Below are 25062 nucleotides of genomic sequence, written 5' to 3' on the forward strand. Positions count from 1 at the left end.
CCATGGCGATGCTGAGCATCCCGGTCTGACCTCTGACCTCACAGCCACTTCAATGCCTGAATGACTCGGCAGAACACCAGCAAGTCGCCGTTTCTCTGCAGCTCATTTGTTTGTGTTCAGCCACACCCACCTCACACAGGTGCGACGCGCAGGTGTAATCATCCACAGTCACTTCTTGTTTGCACACCTGTCGGCAGGTACAGAAGAGCTGAAAATGAAGTGAAATGAATCTTTTGTAGCTGAAAATCAAACGAATCAAATATCAGAAATCAAACAGGGAGTGTGTGTTCATGGTGTGTGTGCGTGCGTGTGTGTTAAGCCCCGCCCATACTTCCATATAAGGAGAACAGGAAGATTTTCTCTCTCACACACACACACACACACACACACGCAGTCAGAGGTCACAGGTTAATGACACAGCACTGATCCTGGTTCAGTTTGCAGGTTTTATTTTAGCACATGAACTCATCAGGACTCAACAGCACCACCTGCCTCCATCACTACTGGACCACATCTCCCATCATCCCCTCTGGCTTTAAGGCTACAGCAGCCCAAACAACAGATCAAACGCTACAAACAGGAAGACGTGTTTGACATCGACTGATCTGACAGCAGGTCCAGAACCTGACGGCAGGTCCAGAACCTGACGGCAGGTCCAGAACCTGACGGCAGGTCCAGAACCTGACGGCAGGTCCAGAACCTGAGAGCTGAATGAGTTCTGGATTCTTCAGCATTAAAGCAGCTGTTTGAGTTACTGTGAACATTAAAAGGAGCAGTTTAAACCCTCCTCCTCCTCGTCCTCCTCCTCGTCCTCCTCCTCCTTGTCCTCCTCGGCCGAACGATTTTCTCTTTACTTCTATCAGAATTCATTTTACAAAAATACTTTCACACTTTCAGAATAACCCTGAGGCCAAATGTTGGTTTGTTCTCTTACGTTTGTGACTGACCGACATTTGGACTGAAGGAGTTCTCGATGGCGATCAGTCGAATCAAACAGATTTCCCAGCACACCCAGAGCAGGAAGCAGTTCAGCTCCAGGTCGATTTCAGGACAGTAAAAACGTCTGAATCTGGTTTCAAAAGTAATCCTTTCTCACTAAAACTCTTCTTGATTGGATGAAGCTGCAGGTCGAGTCTCCAGATGCTTCAGTGCTAAGGTTCGATTCCCAGTTTGACGTCTGTCCGTCAAGTCATGTGACCTGTGCGTCTGTCGTCGTTCCCGCCCGCCTGAGACGAAACCACGGCCACTTTGTATGAAAGCAGGGTTCCCATGGAAACAGTTTGAGCAATTGATCGGGTAGTTTGGAATGAGTCAATCAGAGAATTAATTGCAACGGCTTTGATGATTAATGAGGTTAATTTCAATGCTCTTTTAACTAAAAAAGAACTTTGGCCGCAGAAACGTTTCAGTTTCTCATAATTTTCATTTTAAACTAAATGATTCATGAATCAAACAAAGTGACGGTGAGGATGTGATGATGCTACATTGACATTAGTCAGCTCACGCTAGCTAATTAAGGTTAGCTTGCTAGCTTTTAGCTTGCTTAGCCCATCAGCTACAGAGGTTCAGGGTGTGGAGAAGGACTTCAAACAGCTTTCCATGACCACCAGGGGTCAGCTAAAATTAGTTTGCTTGCTAGCTTGTTAGCATGCTGCTAAGTTAACTGCACAGTGATCATGCTTGATCGTTGCTTTTTCCTTTTAATGGTTCTCATTAAATATTATGACTTCTGGTAACCGTAGTTTCAGTTTGACTTCTTTAGTTTTTCTAGAATTATTAGCTTTGTTAGCTTCTCGAGCAGAAAGCAGCTGGTCCTGATCTGCAGAAACCAACAATCCAGCACTGTGAGATCTGCTGCTGTTGGGTTTTCTCAAGCATATTTCAGGTTTTTTAAGGACTGGGTTTGGATTCAAACAGGGACTCCGTCCAGTTCTTGTTTTATGTTTCCACCTGAGCCATGGAGTTTCCAGCTGAGACAGGAAGCTGTTGGTTCACAGCTGCTTCCAGCAGCCTCCAATGCTCCTCAGAAAACCTTGACATTGAGAAGAAGAGTCCGAGGTGAACCGGCTCTGGACCGTTTGCAGGATGGAAGCTGACGCTGTTCTTCCCACTGTGTCCACAGTTTGTGCTCCAATGCCTTCACAAACGGGTTATTTTCAGGCGTGCCGCGACCGACACGACTCGCAGTCTCTCCTCGTGAACGCTGACAGAAGAATGGATCCAGACGGCGTCTCCAGCCATGCTAACAGCGCTGTGAGGCTGTACTTAGACACGGGAGTCATTTGAATAAAAGCTAACCTTAGCATGCTAACTTAGTCACAGAGACAATGCTAACGTTCTCATGTTTAGCCAGCATAATTTTTACTATTACCACCATCTTAGTTGGGCATGTTAACATTAGCTAATTAGCAGTAATCAGAAAGTCCCGCTGAGGCTGATGGGAATGTCTTACGTTCTGCAGGTGTTTGATCACAGTGTTGGACACATTAACATGTTGACCTGATGATGGCGCTGGATGAAAAGTCAGAGGATCAATAAAGTTGTTAGTTTATTTTCCCTGCATTCGTACCGTTGACTGTCTCGTCTTCAGGCCCGTACCCAGCTGACATCTCTAAAGACGTAACCGCACCTCTCCGACGTGTGTGTCATGTGAATATTCTATTCATAAAGCGAAATCAAAAAGCGATGGGTGAGAACAAACGTGATCACGTGTCCACGTAGTTTTTCGTCGTCTCTGAACTCTCGTCTTGGCACATTTTCATTCACTTTGATGAGAGACGCCACTTTTCTATACAGGTACCTCAAGTGTTATCCTCTATTTGTGCAACCAAGAAGAGACTTTGAGGGTACAATATGTAAGAACTGACCACTATCTGCAGCCAATCAGATGGCTGCTTCTGTTTCAGCCAATCACAAAGGCGTAGATTCGAGGGCATCGTTCGCTGCGATCACATAGGGTTACTTGATGTACATGATACACGGCTTACTAGCTGTGAAACTCTTTCCTGGTGTGTATCACAAAAATCAGACTTATTTTCTACTGTTTGAACAGATCAGAACTACAAGATGGAGGCTGCAGGCGCATCTCGCCGTCCTGAATGCAGCATCTACCGTTCACTGAATCAATGGTGTTCAGTGTCCCCACATGCTAGCTGCACTGAGATAGCTCTCCAGTCCTGCCTCACCAAGTGTTTGAGCTGTGAATGCTTGCTGAGTTAATAAGTTAAAGGTTGTCTATCAGCTGAGCTAACTTATTAGCTAATGCTAGTGTTAACAAGCATTCATATTTAAGGATGCGGGACAGCAGTCATCGCTCTCTCTTTGTGTTGTAATGCAGAGCTGCAGAGGTAACGCTGTGTGACTACATTAAATCATATCCTTCAGTGATTGGCTGAAACAGAGAGAGACACCTGATTGGCTACAGACAGTTCCCTGTTGAAACAAAACATTTGTGAAGCGAACCTCGTCAGGAGAGTCTCAAACACACAGATGCAGTGAGGTTCACGCCTGACGAGCAGGTTGTAAACGCAGGTTCAACCGTTTGCATATCAATTTAACAGCAGTAACATTTTGTGTGCATTGAAAAATATTAATTTCTATATAAATCCTGAAATACACGGAGTGAACTGACTCCACAGACATAACGTCAAAACGAGGGATGTCAATGGTTGACTGTTCATCGGTTCATGAGGTCCACAGCCAGAAAATATTTGACTGGAATTTTTTCTGTTTGTTTGTGTCTTCAGGACGCGGCAGACTGGGAGCTGAAGTCCGGTCCAAAATTAACCAGTTTGTTACCAATTAATGGCTGTGGAAAGCAACCTGAACTGATGCTGACATCACGAGTCAAACCTGCTGCTCCTTTTGAATGTTTTAAAGTGAAACTCTTACACAGTGCACCTTCGAGGCCAAGCCTAGACGAGACGTGACGTGAGCGACTTTGATGCTTCCGCCTGATTTTAAAGACGATGTTCTGAGTACTGAGCTGCAGCAGCAGGACAGCCCTGCTTCCTCCTGAAGCTCTAAACTTGAATTTTTCCAAATAATTTAAAAGTGGTTGATCCAGTTCTCAGCAGCTTCATCTCAAGTCCGATAAACAAAAGCCGACTCTGGATCCAGCTTCGTGGATTTACCTGGACCGGACCGGTCTAAACCGCTTTGTACCAGAACGACTCAGTGCGACGTGGTTGACGGCGGGCTCTTGTCATCTGGGTGTAATTTGGTGCTGTTGGAGGGGGTGAGAGGGGAAGAGGAGTCCAGTTGTCGGCACAATTCCCTCAGCTCTTTCACCTCCTCCAGCACCTCCCGGGCCTGACTCCAAGTCGCCACCGCCTCCGTCAGAAGTCTCTCAGCTTCGGCTCGCACTCCTTCAGTCGACTCCTTCCCCCTCATCTTCCCCCGCTCCCCGGCCTCCCCCTCAGCCTGCCCTCGCACCTCTGTCAGCAGCTGCTCCGTCTTCTCCAGCTTCTGGCCAATCAGCTGCTGCAGCTTGCTGACGGGCGCCACTGTGCCGGTCGGCGTGGACGCCGCTGTCTTGTTCTTAGCTGCTTTAGTCTCTGAGTGCGTCAGGATCTCGTCCATGGAGGCACAGCGGTTTTTCTCTGCCGTCGTCAGGCGTTTTTCAGGCTGGGGGTTTTGGGCAGGGCCCGTCTGCTCCCACACCACTGCCACCTCACGGGGAAGGCTCTGGGATTTCCCAGAAGTCTCACCAATCCTGGCAGAGAGCGCACCATCAGTTTTGGACCTGGGACAGTCCGGGCTGAGGTGGGACAGAGATTTGTCCAAGTTGACCCTGAAGGTGTCGCTACTGTCAGCTCCCTGAGGAGATGGAGCGTCCTCCTCCTGGATCAGATCCAGAGTCAGCATCCCATCTGAGGAGGAGGTGGAGGCCTGGACACAAAGAGGAGGACAGTCGGTCCACTGATACACGGACATACACACATTTATGAAACTGCCTGAAACTTGAACAGCATTCCACAAACAATCTCAACTCAAGGTTCACTTACTTGCTTGTTCTGGGATTTTGACTGTCTTACATGGTCTTCATCAGCAGACTCAGTGCTTAAATGTTCACATTTTCTAATTTGGAGCAACTCTGGGACTTCTCATCCAGGACTTTCAATGACAACTGAGTAAATCTCATCTGCTGATGAGGACGATGTGATTCATCCAAAAACTCCAGAAGTAAGTGGACTTTGAGCTGAGACTGTTTTCACTTTGAGTCATGACTGAATTAAAGATATTTACAGTCAAGGTGTCTTTCAGTACCCTTAATTACAATCAGTTGTGGTTATTTAAAAGTTAAAGCTTTTAATTTCTAAGATACCCAGAAGCCTTTGCAGACATCCTCAATTGTCATCCTGACCAGTCATTTTGTACGATTAAATATCTGGAAAATACCAACAATGATTCTTTCGCAAACATCTCAAAGGAAGTGATGGAGATTTTACGATAACGGAGTAAAGGGCGACGATGACGGAGGATCAGACTGACCACAGCCAGCAGGTGTCCTCTGGTCGGCAGCCGGCGGTTGTGAGGGATCTTCACTCGATCTCGAGTCAGATGAGACAGCTGGGCGTCTTCGACTGTCACCTGGAAACATCAGCATGAACAACACGTGAGGTACGATAAAAGAATGCTTCACAGTGACATCATGTAAACTGCAACGCGCCTCTCTGAACTTGTCTGCAACTGTTTGTTGATGACTTTAGAATGCTTCTTTATTGATCCCAATCTGGGAAATTGTGTGATGATTGCCGCATTAGCCTGAGGGACCTCTGAACCAATCACTTTGTCTTTCAAACCACGTCGCTAATCAGGTAAGGAAGCAGGAAGAGATCCAGTAAGAGTTTGCTGTACACCCATGAGAACACTGCTAACAGGAGCTAAATCAGCAGACTTAATGCTGCTGAGCCAATCACTGTCTTCTGCCTCTTTCAAAAACCAATCAGATCATCTTTATTTATAAAGATCAGAATGAGGAAGCGGGAAAACAGCAGAGTCACTCTGAAGACGAGCGAAGAACCCTCCTGTGTGCTGCTGGCGTTTAGACACAGCGCCCACTACAGTGTCGGAGAGGAACAACTCCCACGCAGTCGAGGGCGCCGTTCTCTGGAGTACGAACAGAAAGCTTCAGGGACCCAGGAAGGACCCCTGAGCGACTCCGACTGGTACTGAGTTGCACTTCCTCTGATGTCCACCAGATGGTGCGAATTGAATACAGCTTTTACATGTTCAGCAGTCAGGAAATCATTGATAGAACAAAGATTTTCACAACTGACTCATTAAACACATCAGGACTTAATTTTCAGTCCGACTGTAAAGGAAGGAAAACAGTTCCTGTTAGTCTTTCCGAGAGGAACATGAGACAGTTTCTTTAGACTCGGCAGAGGAAAAAGTCTGCAGTCAAACAGCGTTTCTGTGACACACCAGCAGAGTCGCACGGTTCACTACGACCAGGCCTTCACTCATTCAGGCGTTTCAAGACACTTCCAGGACTCCTGGATGAAAAACACTACAACATCAACATGACATGAATGTGGTATTAGTTCACAAGAGGCTGTCTTTCAGCCTGGGACACTGTGTGTGAGAGAGGGAGGGTATTGATCACAGTATTGATCACAGTATTGACTGGTGGAAAAGATGATGGTTGTTGGCTGAACGTTAAGCAGCTCTGACACACTTCCTGCGGCTGAGGACACTGAGCGAAACATGGCTGACAGAAAACACTGCTTTCTAACGCCAAACATGGCGACATGGAGAATTCAGTTCAGGTCAGACTGAGATACAGAGTGAGGTGAAAGGGACAGGTGCACAAAGGTTGTCTGACAACAACAGGAAGTTACAGATTCCTGCAGTTTGAGTGAAAACTCGGTAAAGAATCATTAAATATCCACTGTGAGCCACATAGAAACCACCGAGAAAAGAGGCTTCAGAGCATGTTTTTAAGTTTCCTCCAGCATCTCAGCGATCCGCTGAGAGTTGTCTGTATGTCCATGAGTACACTGCTTACAGGAGCTGCTAACAGCTGCTGCTGACAGCTGCTAACAGGAACTGCTAACAGCTGCTAACAGGAGCCGCTAACAGCTGCTAACAGGAGCTGCTAACAGGAGCCGCTAACAGCTGCTAACAGGAGCTGCTAACAGCCACTAGCAGGAGCTGCTAACAGGAACTGCTAACAGCTGCTAACAGGAGCTGCTAACAGCCACTAGCAGGACCTGGTAACAGGAACTGCTAACAGCTGCTAACAGGAGCTGCTAACAGCTGCTAACAGGAGCCGCTAACAGCTGCTAACAGGAGCTGCTAACAGCCACTAGCAGGAGCTGCTAACAGCTGCTAACAGGAGCTGCTAACAGGAGCCGCTAACAGCTGCTAACAGGAGCCGCTAACAGCTGCTAACAGGAGCTGCTAACAGCCACTAGCAGGAGCTGCTAACAGGAACTGCTAACAGCTGCTAACAGGAGCCGCTAACAGCGTGGACTCAGGAACACTTCAGAAAACTGCTGTCAGTAAAAACACAGTTTGATTTACAGCTGATTGATTCGGGTTTGATTCATGTTTCACAGAGTCCACCATGAACACACACACGCTGACACGTCACACACCAACACTCACTACAGCACCAAATGTGGATTCATCCAGCAGATGCTCTATTTCCTCTGGTTTGTGTTAAAAACTATAGCGAGCAGCTGTTTGAGGAAACTACTGAAGCTTTTAAACAGGAAACTTTATTTTTGAGAAGTTTTTAAAGATTTCTTCCTTCAGCAGGAACCAATGAGTGACAGCTACAGACAGGAAGTCAGACAGTATTGATGGATGGACCAACATGTTGGCTTGAGTGTGTTGGAGTTGTGCTTTGCTGCTTTGGTCGCTGTTTGGCTTCATACCTCGTCCAGGATTCTGTTTTTGGCTCGTGTGATTGCAGCATTCAGGACGTTGATCCAGGACTCCTTCTCCTCCGGACTGACGGCCAGGAAGACCAGGTTAGGGACCTGCCACACACACAACAGATCACATGTGGTGTTGGTGTGTGTTTAACTGCAGCTGGACTGTTTGATCGTGTGTTGATGTTGAGGACCAGGACCTCCATCTGCCCTGCAGGTCCACGACTCTTCATGTCATCCGGGAGTGAGGTCATCATGTTAAAGCTCAGCCACCCAGTTAGCCTTTAGCAGCAACGACTTTAGCTCGTTAGCTGTCATGAAGGAGTTTCTGCCCCCCCCCCCCCCACACACACACACACACACAATCATTCACTCTGCTGTCCTCTGAAACCTCAGTGGGAGACACATCACCAGATGGCCGTGTGTGTGTGTGTGTGTGTGTGTGTGTGTGTGTGTGTGTGTGTGCGCGTGTGTAATAGAAGCTGCCACTTTTCTGCAGGACACCTGATGCCCTCCCCAATGCATTCTGGGTATTTGTGGGATGGTCTGCAGATAACTGCTGTGTGTGTGTGTGTGTGTGTGTGTGTGTGTGTGTGTGTGTGTGTGTGTGTGTGTGTGTGTGTCGCTGTCGAGGAAGGTCAGCTGACTGTGCAGACACACAGATCTGATGTATGTGAAGTGTGTCCTGATTGGATAAAACCAGAAACAGACTGACTGAATAAATGATGATGTCATGAATCATGTGACAAACATCAGATCTGAGTGGAGGAGGAGGAGGAGGCTGTGACCTTCCTCACGTGAACACATGAGGCTGATCTCCATCATGTTTCCATCGTTTGACCTTTGACCGCAGCTCTTTAATGATGACTTTTATTTGATGATCTTTGTGTTAGTTTAGGATGAAAACTTTGATGTTTGATACACTCAGTTTACTCAGGTGCTCAGGGGTGCAGACAGACAGGTGTGCAGGCAGACAGACAGGCGTGCAGACAGACAGGGGTGCAGACAGACAGGGGTTACAGGCAGACAGGTGAGCAGACAGACAGGTGTGTGCTCAGGTGTACAGACAGACAGGTGTACAGACAGACAGGTATACAGACTGGCGTACAGACAGACAGGTGTGCAGACAGACAGGTGTACAGACTGGCGTACAGACAGACAGGTGTACAGACAGACAGGCGTACAGACAGACAGGTGTACAGACAGACAGGCGTACAGACAGACAGACAGGTGTGTGCAGACAGACAGGTGTGTGCTCAGGTGTACAGACAGACAGGCGTACAGACAGACAGACAGACAGGTGTGTGCAGACAGACAGGTGTGTGCTCAGGTGTGCAGACAGACGGACGTGCAGACAGACAGACAGGTGTGTGCTCAGGTGTACCGTGTTCCCCGGCATGCTGCAGCGCTGCAGTCTGAACTTGCTGTGGTTCTTTTTGCTGCGACTCTTGTTCTTCCTGATCTCCTCACAGCGCTCGTAGTCGGACAGGTCCAACACCTCGTCAGCCCGACCCAGCTCCTTCACCTGCAGGTCAAAGGTCACACAGATCACAGGTCACTGCCTGAGTTCTGCATTATTTCTAGTTGTTCATCAAGATTTAAAGAAATACCAACAGATGCTGTGGAGCTGTTGGTTGTAGTAATTTTGAATTTTGGTCAGAGCCAAGCTGGTTGTTTCCAGCCTTAAGTGCTGTGGCGTTGAGGCTCTGTGGCGTTGAGGCTCTGTGGCGTTGAGGCTCTGTGGCGTTGAGGCTCTGTGGCGTTGAGGCGCTGTGGCGTTGAGGTTCTGTGGCATCGAGTCTTCAGGCGTGTTGGATGCTTTAACTCAGAGTTCAGTGAACGTCATCCAGTCGCACTGTCTGTATGTGTGAACTGGGATCAGGTGTTTCCAGGTGGTAAAGATGGACCTTGGAGTAATTACAGCTTACCTGTAAAGGTGTTTTTCAGGGTGTTTGGGGCAAGGGTCCGTGTGGACAATCACTCTGACATATATGTCTGAACAGGACAGGCAGCGGCCAACTAATCGTCTCGTTCTAAATGAATCGGCCATGTTTGGACGCTGACAGTGAGTCAGAATCCGTTTTCTGATGACACAAACAGGAAGTCCTCACACCGAAGACGCAGGAAGCTTTTAAATATTGGTGGAAACAGGAAGTGGTTTTAACATGATGGAGCTGCTGTCTGGATTCACGTGGACACACATTCAACTTAACAGCACGTTGTGTCACACTGTGACAGCTCAGAGGTCAGAGGTCACAGGACACACTGCATTATGTAAGCAGCTGCTCTGACACTGAATATCGATTATTGATCATCTGACTGATGACGCTGACAGAGTGACATCAGCAGGAGGAATTATGACCGCCTGAGGGGAGGACTGACCTCACACACACACACACACACACACACACACACACACATGGAGACACAGAGACATAGACACACACACATGCACACACACACACACACACACACACACACACATGGAGACACAGAGACATAGACACACACACACACACAAACACACACAGACACACAGACACATGAAGACACGGAGACAAAGACACACACACACTCATGCACAGAGACACACACACAAGGTTTTATTGTTTGTTTGTTGACACGTGTTCAGTTGTTTATCTGTTTACTCAGATTTGACCTTCTATTTGTATTTTTTGTTCTTGCTGCGTTTGGGTTTTTGTTTGAAGTGTTTTGTTTGTTATTAATATTATTATTCATATTACAGAAGGATTTTTTCACTTTTCTTTCTTATAGACTGAAACATTCATGGAATCATAACAATAACAATCAATAATAATTACAATAATACATGACAATAATTACATGACAAATAAACAACAAACAAACTCAAAGTGCTGCCGACAAAAGAAAGAGAAAATCATCAAACTGTCGACTCTCAGAGGAAGTTTGACTCTGTTAAAGCAGATGTGGTCAGTGTGTGTGTGTGTGTGTGTGTGTGTTGTGTGTGTGTTGTGTGTGTGGGGGGGGGGGGGGGGGGGGTTCTCTGGTGTCACAGGGTTTCTATTCCTGGTGGGACAGGAAGTGAAGCTGCTGACAGAAGGAGCCTCACATGAACCAAACCTCCACCACAGAAGCAGAACAGAGTCTGAACCTGGGGCGCACTAACAGACAGACGTCCTAAATTGGTCGTTTTCACGAAGCTTCAACGCATCATGTGACAGCTGACGTCTGATTGGTGAGACGACACTGACGGTCAGAGAGGAACTGACATCTTCCATAAAAAGCTCTGAACTCTGATGATGCCAACATAAAAACAGCTGCTAACACATATAATTGACATCTCCCTGATTAAATGTGGAACTTGAATACACCGCAGAGACTCAAACAGCCCGCCAACCACAGACACAAACCTACGTTAAGCAAAGACGAGTCAAAAAATATCCCAGAAAAGAGGAAGGCAGTGTTCGGACGAATGAGAATGAATTAAGAAACAGCCCACAACCGAAGAACTGAACAAAATGTGTCTGCAGCATGTTGGCAAATACGTTTACAGCCGGTCCTCGTCAGGAAAAAACCAAATGAAGAAGAGTCACTTCTCCCCAGCACTGACTTTATCACAGCTTGGTGAAGAACAAAGCAGCATCGATAACACCAGACGAACCCTCTGCTGCCCTCAACCTGCACCAGGACCTGATGGCGTCCCTGCTCCATGGCAGCGCCACTCTGGAACAAAGTTCAACACCTCCAGCAAACACGGATATAATTTCACTCCTCAAAAGCCCAACAAAGACCAAACCCTACACATCCGCACATCAACGCACAAGCTCAAAGTGTGACTGCATCCATAATCCAGACCAGACTGGGTTATCAAAGGTAGACACGCATGCAGACTCTGTAACTCAATGCATTACTCATCAATACGACACGCAACCAGCTTAGCCACCATACACACACACCATACACAAAAGCCTTTCATGGGGTAAAGTGGCCATTTCTGTTTGCCACGTTAGAGAAGTCTGGCTTTTCTGGAATCATTCATTCACTGGGTCAAGTTCTTTCCACCTCACCTTCAGCCACCAACAAAGCTTCACCTTGCACAGGTCAACCTAACCCATTAGCAGCAGCCAGACCAAAGGGATCCTAAACACGCATGTTCGAGTAGTCTTTATGCAGATGATACCCTGCTGTTCCTGCCAAACCCTCATCCATCATTACAAGAATCAGTTCAACTTACTGAAGCATGGTCCACCATTTGAGACCACTCAACTGGAATAAATCTTTGCTCCTTCCACTACACAAACACCACCTGTTGCCCAGGTCACATCACATATTCAGATATGACCTCCACCACTGGATGAACCCACGATCATCCACCACAGGCAGAATATCCAACATTTACATGACATGACGACACTTTCTAAAATAAATGACCTGTTTTTAGTGATTCCCCCTCAGTCCTCCCTCCCCCAGTTCAAATATATGGACTCAACCACTCCAAATAAGAACCAGACACTGAGAATTAAACTAGCTACCCAACCAAAAACAAACCCAGAGGCCCGGAAGCCCCATGTTAACCATCACTTTCTGGCTAATCACCTTCAGTATGTATTCAACCTGATCCTCCCTGACTCATCAGAAAACACCTGGCCGGCTGCAGCTCAGGAGGTAGAGCAGGGGTTGGCTGTTCAGAGCCCGATTCCATTTGTTTAAGTGTCCTTGAGCAAGACACTGAAGACACTCTCTTGGTTAGTATCCAAGATGGCTCCGCAGACGGCTGCCTTGGTGTGTTGGTGGGCGTTGTTTTGTTTTTTTCTACTTGTCACATTGACATTGCCATAACTCTATGCGTTACATTAACGCTTAGCTTGGACTTCTTTCTGAAAAAACAGACTGTGCTTCTGGAGAAAAAAAACAGACTTGTGTATTTATATTGTTATATTTTTTACTTATTTTTAATGGATGTGTCATGCACCAACCTCACCAAAGCAAATTCCTCGTATGTGTAAAATCATACTCGGCAATAAAGCTGTTTCTGATTCTTCCTCCGATTCTTTCTGTCTGTGAATGACGGCAGTGTTGGTGGTACATGTGTGGTACAGTTATTGTTATATATGCTCATACTGCTGTTTTGTTGGACGAGTGTGTGGACATGTGTGTATGTCTGTGTACATATACTATCTTTATTTATCATAAAACTGCATTAAACATTTAAACACATGCACCCACAACTTCCACTCTAAAAGCCCACACCCTTTTTTCCTGTGGACCCACCCACCACCTTGGAGCTCCACCCTGTCCCCCATGGCTGGGGTGTGTTGATTCTCTTTAGAGGGGGCTACATGGGGGGACAAGGCTGGATCACCATATTCCTCCCCACAACCAAGGACACTAAACTAAACCCAAGTACCAATCCACCGCAATCCCTGTTAAACAGGCCCCCCTCCTCGCGGCCTGGGAGCGGTTTAAGAAGGGATCAAGTCCACAGTGGTCCAGCACCCCCCCACCTCCGCAAACAAAGTAACAGTGGACACATGGTGAAAATATACAGAGACGATACTCAGAATCATCAAAGGTAACAGTTGATCCAACATGTCTGACCCTGCTGCTCCCCCTGACTTCATCATCATCATCATCATCATCATTATTACGGTGTAGTAATAAGGGCAGTAGTACTATCAGGAGTGGCTAGTGTAAAGATAGTATTCTATGCTATACTGTAGCATTATCGTTAGCCTACATTTTTTAGCTTGCTTATATGTGTTGTTTGTTTGTTCACTTGTTCGCCTGTTTGTTTCTTCCATGTTCCCTCTTTGCTCACCACTCTCTCTCGGTTTGAGACTTGTCACACTTCCCTTAGCTGCTCCTGTTAGCAGCTCCTGTTAGCTGCTCCTGTTAGCTGCTCATGTTAGCAGCACCTGTTAGCTGCTCCTGTTAGCAGCTCCCGTTAGCTGCTCGTGTTAGCTGCACCTGTTAGCTGCTCCTGTTAGCTGCTCCGGTTAGCAGCTCCTGTTAGCTGCTCATGTTAGCTGCTCCTGTTAGCTGCTCCTGTTAGCTGCTCATGTTAGCTGCTCCTGTTAGCTGCTCCTGTTAGCTGCTCATGTTAGCTGCTCCGGTTAGCAGCTCCTGTTAGCTGCTCATGTTAGCAGCTCCTGTTAGCTGCTCCTGTTAGCTGCTCATGTTAGCTGCTCCTGTTAGCTGCTCATGTTAGCTGCTCATGTTAGCAGTGTTGTCTTGGATGTACAGACAAACGTCACTGTGATACTGCAGAGTACAACATCTTCATCTGTTGATGTGCCTGTCACTGCTGCAGCTCCACCTGCTCACAAACTACAATAACTACCTGCCTGTTGTTTTTACACCTGCATGCACCTGTTCCTTTCACCTCACACCTCTCTCCCTCCTCCCCTCCCCAGCTTCCCCGACTTCCCTAAAAATGACATTTCAGAAATGTTTGGGTTTCATTACCACGAAACACTTTCAGTTCCAACAGCACATCCTGCATGTGACTGAGGTTCTATCAGGATGTTCTGTAGTTAAAAAGATTCAACAGGATGTTCTGGAGACAACAGCCGTTTGAACAGAATATTATCTGGTTGATGAAGGTTCTGGCAGGTGTTACACCATTAATACAGCTTCTAAGAGGACTTCTGTCATTAATTAAGGTTCTAGCACAGTGCTCCTCGAGAGAGATTGTTCTGTGTATTCCACAGGTTCTAGCAGGATGTTCTGTCGGAGACAAAGGTTCTGTGAGGACGTCCTGTGCTCGGTGAGCAGTGAAACCGGAGCTCTCTGTGTGTCTGCAGCTCAGACTGAAACTCGACTCCAGAACGACTCTGTAGAAACTTTCTGTTTCAGTCACAAGCGAAACCAAAGCAGAACACTGAGGAACACAACAAATACTGCACAGAGGACTCACAGGTACTCGGATGTACTTCTGAATAAAGGCCCCAACCCAGACTTATTCTGATTATTGGCTGATTTACTGACAGTCTGTCGATTTTAACGGATTCCTGGTTTGCTACCACGGCATCGTAAAGGTGCTGACCAGGTGAAGGCAGTCAGGTATCAGCTGTCGATCAGTCACATCTCTAAATTCAACCACTTGTCAGAGTGGCAGGTGTCAGTCACCTGTAGGCCCCGCCCCCCTCTGACTCACCTCTTTCTCACAGATGAACAGCTGATCTCCCCTCAGAACCACGAACCGGTTCTTCCAGATCTCTCTGAAGATTCCTTTCCCGCAGAACTTCCGGATCCAGCCGACCTTCTCGGGCTGAACGTGTTGCTGCGTCGAGTCCTGCGGACCCTGAACACAGGAACAGGAAACAGGAAGCTGTCAGAGGAGCACGGTAAGAGCAGGTTTAACCTTCACTGAAAACAGAGACATTACCAGCTGTGATCTCAGTCTGTGATTGGACGGTTTTTCTGTTCATCATTCATCAACTCTTTTATCTTTTATTCAGGAAACTGGTCAATTATGTCGTAAATGGATCTTATTTCTATACAGGAAGTCGCTCCGGGAATAAAATCTACAGATGGTAGATTAAAGTTTTTTTCCTTCTTTTTTAATTTGTCCATTTGAAGCAGGTCCGAGTGATAAACACTGTGATGTCTACAACTCTGTTTATCTTCTTCAAAGTCAGCGGCACTCGCTGTTTAACGTGAACAGCATTGAAAGGGGAAAAATGAAAAAGTTTATGTTTTTAAATAGTAAATATTATTTGGAAAAAAGGAGAAACAAACAGAAAACAAAAGACAAAACAAAAACTGGGAACAACAGTGATCCACATGAACAGGATCAGCACATGAGACGAGAGGTTCACTTCCGCCGGGTCGGCGACCGTCTGCCGAGGACGTTTCCAGATTTCCTTTACAGGCCTTTCTGAAAGCAAGAAGTTGTCGTATTTATAGGGACGAAACTGTGACGTTGTCATAAAGCTGACACCGAGCATGACGCTGGTAAGTCTTCTGGTCTGTTCTGGCGAACGGTGCCGGAGCCTCGTGTTGCCGTCAGCTGTCTCGCTAACAGACTGTGTAGCTCATCCCCAAACTCAAAGTGTCGCTGTTGTGCTTTCTGAAGACGTTTGGTTCGGATGGTTTTGTGTTCATACTTCCACTTTCCACATCAGAGGTTCTTTCTGTTCTGAACTTTCGGGGGTTTCCCGGGGGGGGCCTGGGCCTGGCAGCGAGGGGCCAGAGAGCACGACTTCATGATGAGCTCGGTAGGTCGTCCCCTCTCTGCGCCCTCCAGGATCCTGGTGGTTCTGTCGAGGTCTGGACCTGGACTCTCGGTCCTCCGGCTCTGCTTTCAGACATTTGTTGTCCATCTTCAGGGAGCTGCAGAGCGGCTGGAGAAGCTTTGGATTTCTGATTCTTAGTGAAATCTGTGATTGTGAGAAGCAGCTCTGATGGCGCGTGAGGCCGGTCTCTTTCTGGCTCTTGGTTCAGGAGAACTGAACTCCGTTGTGTGTTTGTAGCACCATGCGAGCAGGTCCATCTTCACTTTCACTGCAGAACAAGTCGCACAACAAAAGCTGGCGTTCATCCCGTTTCAGTGCTTCAGCCATGCTGTTGCTCTCGTACGTTTCCCTCATCTCTCTCAGGCTGTGGACCTCACTTTCACCCAGTCGTGATTCTGCAGATGAAACCGGTGTCAAACCAGATCCGGCAGCTCTGAGGCCGGTTTATCTTTGGTGGTGCACGTCTAAGTGGAGACCTGCCGGTCGGCAGATCTCGTGTGTGACGGTCTCATCCTGCCTGCAGGCTGGAGATTCCTGATGTGATGAAGATGTGTTTTCTGCGTTCACCAGCAGAAAACTGCTGTTGTGGGTTGAAGTGAAGAATAAAAGGCTGCAGCTCCTCATTCACATTCAGACGTTTCAGCCTTTTGTCATTCAGATTCAGTCACATTCCTGCAGCCTCGGCGTCTCCGTCATCTAAAAACCACCGGGCTACAAACACTGCAGCAGCAGTCCGCTGAGCCTCTGAGCCGCTGTGTCCTGATTCGTCAAAGCTTTCTCTGAACTTCATCCACCTTCAGGTGAAGACCTTTAACGCTGTGCTTTTGACTCATCTCTGAAGTTTCTGCAGAAAAATGTTTTATTCTCAGAACGAGTTTGACATCAGAACAGAAACTATGATCTGTCCAAACATTTCAGACAATACAAATGCACCGTGTACTGAACCAGCATTAGAAGTACTAGTAGTAGTAGTACTATTAGAAGTCAGCTGGAAACTCGCCTACATGGGTTTAGATCTATTTACTGCTGAACTGTAGTATTTATAACAAAGTACAAAGGTTTTTTCCTCTTACAGTTTGTTTTCTCTGTGAATTTTATTGTGAAGTACAAAAACTCGTTAAATGCACCATCAGTGGAAACATAGGAGTTCTGTTACTTCACAGTATTTCCTGCTGTACTTCAACATACTATATTATTCATTCTCGAAGTACATCTTTGATGTGTTTTTCATTTAATTTAGATTCTATGTGATGACGTCATTGTCACCTCTAATTTCTTTCATTTCAGACTTTCATTTGTTCTTTTCTCTTGTTTCTTTCTTCAGTTTATTTTTCTGCTGAAAACTCTTTAAAAAACCACTTTCAACCAAAAATCAGCCTTAAAACACAGAAACCGAACACGTTCACAGATCATGACGAGTTCACGTGTATTGATTGAAGGATTTAGTGTGTGTGTGTGTGTGTGTGTGTGTGTGTGTGTGTGTGTGTGTGTGTGTGTGTGTGTGTGTGTGGCCGTCCGGCACGGCTCTCGTTAACGGAGTGAAAGCGGAGCCTCTGCGGGACGTTTCTTGGCTTCAAACTTCATCAAACATCTTCATGATTTCATCTGTTTTCATCTTTAAAACTGTTTTTTAAATCAACATCAACACGCCCTTATTCTGAAAACCGGAAGTGGGGTCTTCCGACAGCTTGCGGCTGCTGTTGCCTTCAAAATAAAGGCTTTAAACTAATCCTCCGGGCTTTTGTTCCTCGAGCTTCGGTCTCTCGTCAGAAAGCGGACCGTCACGGGCCGCCGGTGCGGGTGTCGGTCCCGTTAACACTCACCCGTTTCCCGGAGTGGTTCTTCTTCATGCTGGCGGCTGTCAGGCTGTCGGCGGCGGGCGGGTGACGGTACTTCTCCCACTTTCACTGTAACTCCGTTATGTGTCCGTAAGAGCGGCGGGAGAGGAGGATGAAAGCGGGTTCTAACAGTCAAAGTCCGGCAGGGAGGACCGGAGCCTCCGCCTCAGCTCCGCCGCTCCTCAGCTGCTGATCCTCGGTGTGATTCCGTTCGTCGGTCGCTGCTCTGCGCTGCTGCCGCCGGTCTCCGCTGAGCTGTGACCGGCCAGGAGTCGCTGTGCGAGTGTCCGGTTACTCCCCCTCCTCCCCCTCCTCCTCCTCCGGACCCCCTGCTGGCTCAGCGGCTCCTCGGCAGCCCCGCAGCGCCCCCCACAGGCAGAGGCTGAGGACATACATGACACGTCTCAGTGTATTAAACTGAGTATTTACATCCTCGAAGTACCGCACTGTAAAAATACTGCATCCAGGAAGCTACTTCAGTAAAAGTACATAAGTATTATCAGTAAAATGTACTGAAAGTATCGATGGTACAATGACTCGTGCCAGTGTGATTTAATTATTTATACATCATGTTGTATCACATCATAGGTGTATTTTACCTGTAAGCAGTATAGGAAGAAGAAACCACACAGTTTACTTCAATAAAGGTACTAATACCGCAGGGTACAAATACTTTTATATAGGTAAAAGTCCCACACTCCAATTTTAACTGAAGTAAAAGTATGAAAGTATCTATGAAAATATACTTAAAGTATCAGAAGTAAAAGTACTCATTATGCAGAATGGCTCAGTCAGAACACCTCGACTGATGCATGAAGCTCTAGGTGTACTTGTAAGTACTTGAAGCTCTACGTGTACTCATGAGTACTTGAAGCTCTTCGTGTACTCATGAGTACTTGAAGCTCTTCGTGTACTCGAGTACTTGAAGCTCTTCGTGTACTCATGAGTACTTGAAGCTCTTCGTGTACTCATGAGTACGTGAATCAGGATCTGTGTCATTCAGCTGTCAGTCAGCAGTGAGTCACTGAGAGGAAAGTGCAGTATTTCTCTCTGACATGTACTGCACTACAAGTATGAAGAAGTGTGAGCTGGAAACACTGATCAAGTACAAGTACCTCAGAGCTGTACTTTCATGTATTTAATGTTTAGCCCTCAGAGCAGCGGCAGCAGAGCAGACATCAGTCAAACCGTCTTACGCCGACTCTCGGCTCACAGACCGGATCGGTGTAATCCGGTTCGCTCCGGATGTCGACAGATGTTTACAGGCTGATCTGATCTGGAGTCAGTTTCACTCTGGTCACAGATCAGCAAACTGGGTCAGCCAGAGAGACAGAGGCTGATCTGCAGATTATCCACTGACACGCAGATTAAAGGTTAAAGGTTAAAGGCACAGCACGCCCCAAAACACACGACAACTGCAGTGGTCGTGATGGTGACGGTGACATCCAGGTGGTTATGGTCACTGAGCGGTGGTCGTCATGGTGACGGTGACAACCAGGTGGTTATGGTCACTGAGCAGCGGTCGTCATGGTGACGGTAGTCACCAGGTGTTGGAGCTCAGTGGTGGGGGTCGTCATGGTGACGGTAGTAACCAGGTGTGAACAGGTGTGTTTCGGTTTTATTCTCCATTCTCCATCTGACCTCTGATCTCCAGCAGCTTCAGGAAGCAAGGATCACATGACTGACAGAAGGATGTGAAAGTTTGCTTATAGTCATGATGATGATGAAGATGATGAAGATGAAGATGAAGATGAAGAAGAGGAGCTTTGGCTTTGAGTTCCATCCTGCTGAGTTGGATCATCACACCTCATTTACCCTGAAATCATCAATAATCTGTCCAGCTCGGTCATGTGCCCTGCTGAATATGATGGTCGTTATGGGTGGAGTCGGGTGGAGGCAGGCGGCCGTCCGCCCTGATCCTGGTCCTGCTTGAGGTTTTTTCCTCGTCGCGGCCTCACTGGACTGCAGATGAAGACGCTGGTCTGGACTTGCTCTGTGTGGAAACAGTCGGGAGACGACTTCTCGTGAAGAGGAAAAGTTTTTTTATGTTACAGGGTCCCTGTTCCAGCCTGATCTGTGAGACCTGATCCCTGACCTGAGGGTGTGAAGGTGGTCTGGTCTGTTCAGGTCTCCACCGGCTTCAGATGATGTTACTGTGACTCTGCTGCCACCTGCTGGCTCACGCACTCACACACACGCACACGCACGCACACGCACTCACACACGCACACACACGCACACGCACTCACACACACGCACACACACGCACACACACGCACACACAGCTGCTGAATGGGATTTCCTGAACGTACGCCGTCGTGTGTTCACTCCTGTGTGCTGAACTTGGCCTCCACGTTTCAGCATGGACACAACAGACTCGACTCTCTGTGAAATGAAACCTTTTGAGTTTCAAATGAAACTTCTTGATAAAATCGTATCACCATGAAGTCAAACATGTCTCATTTCCAGAGTTTCAGGACGTCTCTGAGTGTTTGTGAGGCTTCAAGTTTCTCCATCACAGGATCGACCTCCAAACCAGCTGTGATGTCACTCATCCTGCTCGTTGACCCGCCTCTTTAAATCAGACCTCCTATCAGTTCAGAGAAGCTTCAGCGCTTCTGGCAGAGGAAGGTGAAAACAAGCTTCTGCTGTCAAACATCATTCAACATCAGACTGAAGGAAGAAGAAGACACAGTTTGTACTGAAGGAGACTTTAATGAAGCGTCTGTTCGTCACATCACACATCCTGACAGGAAACACGAAGGAGCAACAGGAAACAAGGAAAGGAAACACAGAGGAAGCTGCAAGACAGCATGAAGGAAACAACAAGGAGACACTGGAGACACTGGAGACACTGGAGAAGGTGGAGAAGGTGGAACGTGGAGGACACTGAACGGAACCTGAGGAGAACTTAGAGGAACGCCGCTCTGGAGGAAACTCTACCTTTAAATTTAAAACCTTTATTTATTCCACCTGTGACATCACTACAGGTCAAAGGTCAACAGCAAAGACTTTTTGTTATCACATTCTGAGAAGAGACAAAAGGTCACGTCAACTTTCTGTTTTCATGAAATAAATGTACCTTCACAGCGTTTCATGTTTTCATGGAGAATAAAAAGACTAAGACTAAGTAAGAATAAAAATGAAAACAGATTCCGGCGTCTCACCTCATTATGACTCAAAACTGAGAAGAAGAAACTCCAACTTCATTTATTAAAATACTCAGTTGGTATTATTGATGATTACTTTGAACTCAGGTACTCCTCTGATTGGCTCCTATCAGCTGTCAATCACACACGTCACTGATGCTCGTTGTTCTCTCCGTCTGACCTGATGGGGGGACTACAGTCTGTGGACGCTTCACTTCCTGTGTCCCTGATGCACGTGAACATCAGGGTCGAGGTCAGAGGTCAGCACGTGTCTTTCAATCCGACCAATCGGGCGCTCTCTTCCCACAGCCTCCTCGCCACGGCGTCATCCTGCCCCTCTGGAGCTGCTTCCTTCTCTGCACAGTCGCTGAAAACAGACACAAATAAACTGTTTGAGACTTCTGAGGACATCTCATTGGTTGACATTAGAGACCCAAAACAAAACCAACAAATCAAGACCCGTCACAACCGCGTCCAATCGCAGCTGACTAGCATGTTAACTGTTAGCTCACAGCTAACATGAAGAGAGTTGACCACTGACGGAGTGCAGGTTTTAGTGCCGTCTAGTGGTGATGTCGCAGACTGCAGCCAGCTGAACGCCCCTCGCCCCCCCACTAAGTCAGTGTTTGCTTTGTCCTTTCTGGGCTCCTGTAGAAACACGACTGTGCAACATGGTGGACTCTGTGGACGGTGAAAATGTGACGTGATTGCGTGAAAGAGTTTGAGCAGGTGTCCGAGCAGGTGAAGCCGTGGGCGTGAAATTCAGACTGTTTGAGGAACGTTGCAGAGTCAGTGTGGTGACATCATTACAGAATAAACCGTCATCAGAAACTCTGCCGACGCGACGCGACATGACGCGACGCGACAGGCTGGACCTTTCTAACTGACTGAGGGTTAAAAGGAGGTGACGGGACACCAGATCCAGACCCCTCCCCTCTCACCTGTAGTACCCTCCCCTCTCACCTGTAGCACCCTCCCCTCTCACCTGAAGCACCCTCCCCTCTCACCTGTAGTACCCTCCCCTCTCACCTGAAGCACCCTCCCCTCTCACCTGAAGCACCCTCCCCTCTCACCTGTAGTACCCTCCCCTCTCACCTGAAGCACCCTCCCCTCTCACCTGAAGCACCCTCCCCTCTCACCTGTAGTACCCTCCCCTCTCACCTGAAGCACCCTCCCCTCTCACCTGAAGCACCCTCCCCTCTCACCCAAAGTATCCTCCCCTCTCACCTGAAGCACCCTCCCCTCTCACCTGAAGCTCCCCCCCTCACCTGTAGTACCCTCCCCTCTCACCTGAAGCATCCTCCCCTCTCACCTGAAGTACCCTCCCCTCTCACCTGAAGCATCCTCCCCTCTCACCTGAAGTACCCTCCCCTCTCACTTGAAGCATCCTCCCCTCTCACCTGAAGTACCCTCCCCTCTCACCTGAAGCATCCTCCCCTCTCACCTGTAGTACCCTCCCCTCTCACCTGAAGCATCCTCCCCTCTCACCTGAAGTACCCTCCCCTCTCACCTGAAGCATCATCCTCCCCTCTCACTTGAAGCATCCTCCCCTCTCACCTGAAGCATCCTCCCCTCTCACCTGAAGCATCCTCCCCTCTCACCTGAAGTACCGTCCGGATCGCCCCTCCAGGCCCGGCGTCACGGCACAGTACACCGTGGTCTGACAGCCCTGACTGGGAGTCTTCATGAGCAGCAGGGAGGGGAGGCTCAGCAGCGCCCCCAGCAATGGGAACCAGCCCTGAACGTGACGGCCCAATTCGGTCCGGATCACACCCGGGTGGAGACAGAACGACGACACGCCAGAGCCTGAGGGAGACACGGAGGTCAGTACGAGGAGGTAGAAACAGGTTCATGGGAGCAGCCAATCACATCCCAGCTCCGAGACGTTGTGGTTGTGAGTGTTTGCGAGGACCTCTGAGTCGTCGGGCGAGTTCTCTGGAGAACAGGACGTTGGCCAGTTTGCTCTGCCTGTAGCTCTCCAGGGAGCTGTAGCTCCTCCTGCTGAAGAACAGGTCGTCAAAGTCGATGCGACCTGCGGACGCCAGAACACGGTCAATGGCAGCAAATGACAGAAACACCCACAGAAAGGTCAGAGGTCGTACCTCCCTGGTGGGCGATGGATGACACGGTGACCACACGGCTGGGAGCGGAGCTCTTCAGCTTTGGCAGCAGCAGATTGGTTAGCAGGAAGTGACCCAGATGATTGACAGCCAACTGAGTCTCAAAACCATCCTCAGTCAGCCATTTTGGACACATCATCACGCCTGCAGACAGAGAGAGAGAGACAGGTGAGGGGACCAACAGGTGGAGGGAGACACAGGCAGGTGGACAGAAAGATGGACGACAGGTAAACTCACCTGCATTGTTAATGAGGATGTCCAGTCTGTCTTCACTGTCCAGGAAGTCTTTAGCGAACTGTCTGACGGAGTAAACGGAGGCGAGGTCCAGATGTCTGATCACCACGTTTCCGTTTCCTGTTGACTGACGGATCTCCTCGGCCGCCTGCTCCGCCCGGCTCAGGTCCCTGCACGCCATCACCACCCGGGCCCCTGCAGCCAATCAAACACACCCATCACCAGCAGCCCGGGTGGTGATAGTGTGTGTCTGATTCAACACGCGCACACGCGCGCACACGCACACGCACGCACGCGCACACACACACTGACCTCTGGCTGCCAGGTCTCTGCTGGTCTCTTTGCCGATGCCGGTGTTTGCTCCAGTGATCAGAACCGTCTTTCCATCGAGACGAAGAGGACAGCGACACACTCCACCTGCAATCCACCTCCTCAGCACCGCCACACCTGTGCACGCACACACACACACACACACACACACACACACACACACACACACACACACACACAGTGTGATTACAGCCGCTGTCTCTTGTTGTCTGAGGACAAACTGATTCTGTCAAACTGTCTGTCTGTCTGTTTGGATCAAAAAGACATTGGACAGGAAGGTCTGAGCTGCTGCAGGACAGAAGCATCAGGAAGCTGCAAATATCTGAAAATCTTCTGTTCATCAATAAAGAATACATGAATCAATCAAATCGATAAGAACTCCTGCAGAGGCCAATCAGAGCAGAGCGTGAAGTCGATCCTCTGATAATCAGCTGATTCACCACCTCACGCTTCATGTGCTCATCAAATCAAACCACAGAGCTCAGCCACTGCTGCTGGACTGGACTCTGGAGTCTGCTGTTGGTCCTGAACGCTCAGGACTGTGAGGAGGGGGGACACCACCTGTGTCCACCTGTCAGTGCACGGTGGGGCAGCAGCGAGAAGCTGTTCTGTCCAATCACATCACAGAACACAGGTGTTCCTAATAAAGTGGCCTCAGTGCACAGTGTGCACACAACCATGAACAGTACACACACACACACACACACACACACACAGAAACAGAAGCGTTTGTCCTCGTGGTGATGACGTCAAGTCTTACAGATCAGAGTGACTCCCAGCACAGCTCCACACCTCAGCAGCAGCGGCCCCCGGCCCTCCTCCCCCAGGTCTGGGTCTGGGTCCGAGCCGCCGCCCCCGCCGGGCCACGGCAACACCAGGAAACCTCCCGGAGCTGCAGCCCTCATCCCCGCAGGTCAGAACAGACCGAGAGACCGACCGAGCCAGGACAGAGAGCGGGGGAGGGGACAGATTAACTGGGATTAGAGAGCAGATTATCCAGCGCGCAGAGCTGCTCTGGGATCAGTTGGAGAACACGTGGACAGGAAGGATCAGTGACGGCGAGACGCCTCCGGCCGCTCAGAGTAAGCAGGTGAAGTGAACTAAAGAAAGCTGCAGACACTCATCTTCACTTTTCATCTGGGTCAATTCAGTGTTTCACGTCATGTTTGATCGCACCTGGATGTCACTTATTGATCGATCAGTTCACACAGGTAGTCCGTCCTCAGGTTAGACCAGGACCCTGACTGTTCCTGTGCACACGTGAGACGTCTGCGGTCACACAACAGCAC

General features: G+C 48.4%; 2 protein-coding genes across 3 annotated transcripts; both read right to left on the bottom strand.

Annotated features, from left to right (window-relative positions):
• Positions 1–432: 432 nt before the first annotated feature.
• plekho1b (pleckstrin homology domain containing, family O member 1b) lies at positions 433–18229 on the bottom strand. Its single transcript, XM_070967386.1, has 6 exons — positions 17926–18229; positions 15022–15168; positions 9268–9408; positions 7887–7991; positions 5494–5592; positions 433–4890 (listed from the first exon to the last, which is right to left on the bottom strand). The coding sequence occupies exons 1-6, from the start codon at positions 17950–17952 to the stop codon at positions 4174–4176; spliced, it is 1236 nt and encodes a 411-aa protein (XP_070823487.1). The 5' UTR covers positions 17953–18229; the 3' UTR covers positions 433–4173.
• A 2409-nt stretch (positions 18230–20638) lies between these two features.
• On the bottom strand, positions 20639–24678 carry LOC139333460 (retinol dehydrogenase 13). Of its 2 annotated transcripts, none has more exons than XM_070965886.1 (7): positions 24534–24678; positions 23756–23890; positions 23447–23638; positions 23192–23353; positions 23002–23121; positions 22691–22895; positions 20639–21456 (listed from the first exon to the last, which is right to left on the bottom strand). In XM_070965886.1, the coding sequence occupies exons 1-7, from the start codon at positions 24676–24678 to the stop codon at positions 21351–21353; spliced, it is 1065 nt and encodes a 354-aa protein (XP_070821987.1). In that variant the 3' UTR covers positions 20639–21350. The 2 variants fall into 2 exon arrangements, with proteins under 2 accessions (XP_070821987.1, XP_070821988.1); XM_070965887.1 differs by lacking the exon at positions 20639–21456 and adding an exon at positions 21952–22030.
• Positions 24679–25062: the final 384 nt, after the last annotated feature.

Source organism: Chaetodon trifascialis, chromosome 7 (assembly GCF_039877785.1).
Source record: "Chaetodon trifascialis isolate fChaTrf1 chromosome 7, fChaTrf1.hap1, whole genome shotgun sequence".
Taxonomy (NCBI): domain Eukaryota; kingdom Metazoa; phylum Chordata; class Actinopteri; order Chaetodontiformes; family Chaetodontidae; genus Chaetodon; species Chaetodon trifascialis.

Bases quoted from the DNA above. Each gene is read 5' to 3' on its own strand.
- plekho1b (XM_070967386.1), bottom strand. From the start codon at position 17,952: ATGAAGAAGAACCACTCCGGGAAACGG. The intron at 9,409-15,021 runs GTGAGTCAGAGG...TTTGACCTGCAG, and splicing joins TGTTCATCTGTGAGAAAGAG to GTGAAGGAGCTGGGTCGGGC. The intron at 7,992-9,267 runs GTACACCTGAGC...TGTGTGTGGCAG, and splicing joins GCAGCATGCCGGGGAACACG to GTCCCTAACCTGGTCTTCCT.
- LOC139333460 (XM_070965886.1), bottom strand. From the start codon at position 24,678: ATGAGGGCTGCAGCTCCGGGAGGTTTCCTGGTGTTGCCGTGGCCCGGC. The intron at 23,891-24,533 runs GTAAGACTTGAC...GTGCGTGCACAG, and splicing joins GCTGGGAGTCACTCTGATCT to GTGTGGCGGTGCTGAGGAGG. The intron at 22,896-23,001 runs GTCCTCGCAAAC...TGTCTCCCTCAG, and splicing joins ACTCGCCCGACGACTCAGAG to GCTCTGGCGTGTCGTCGTTC.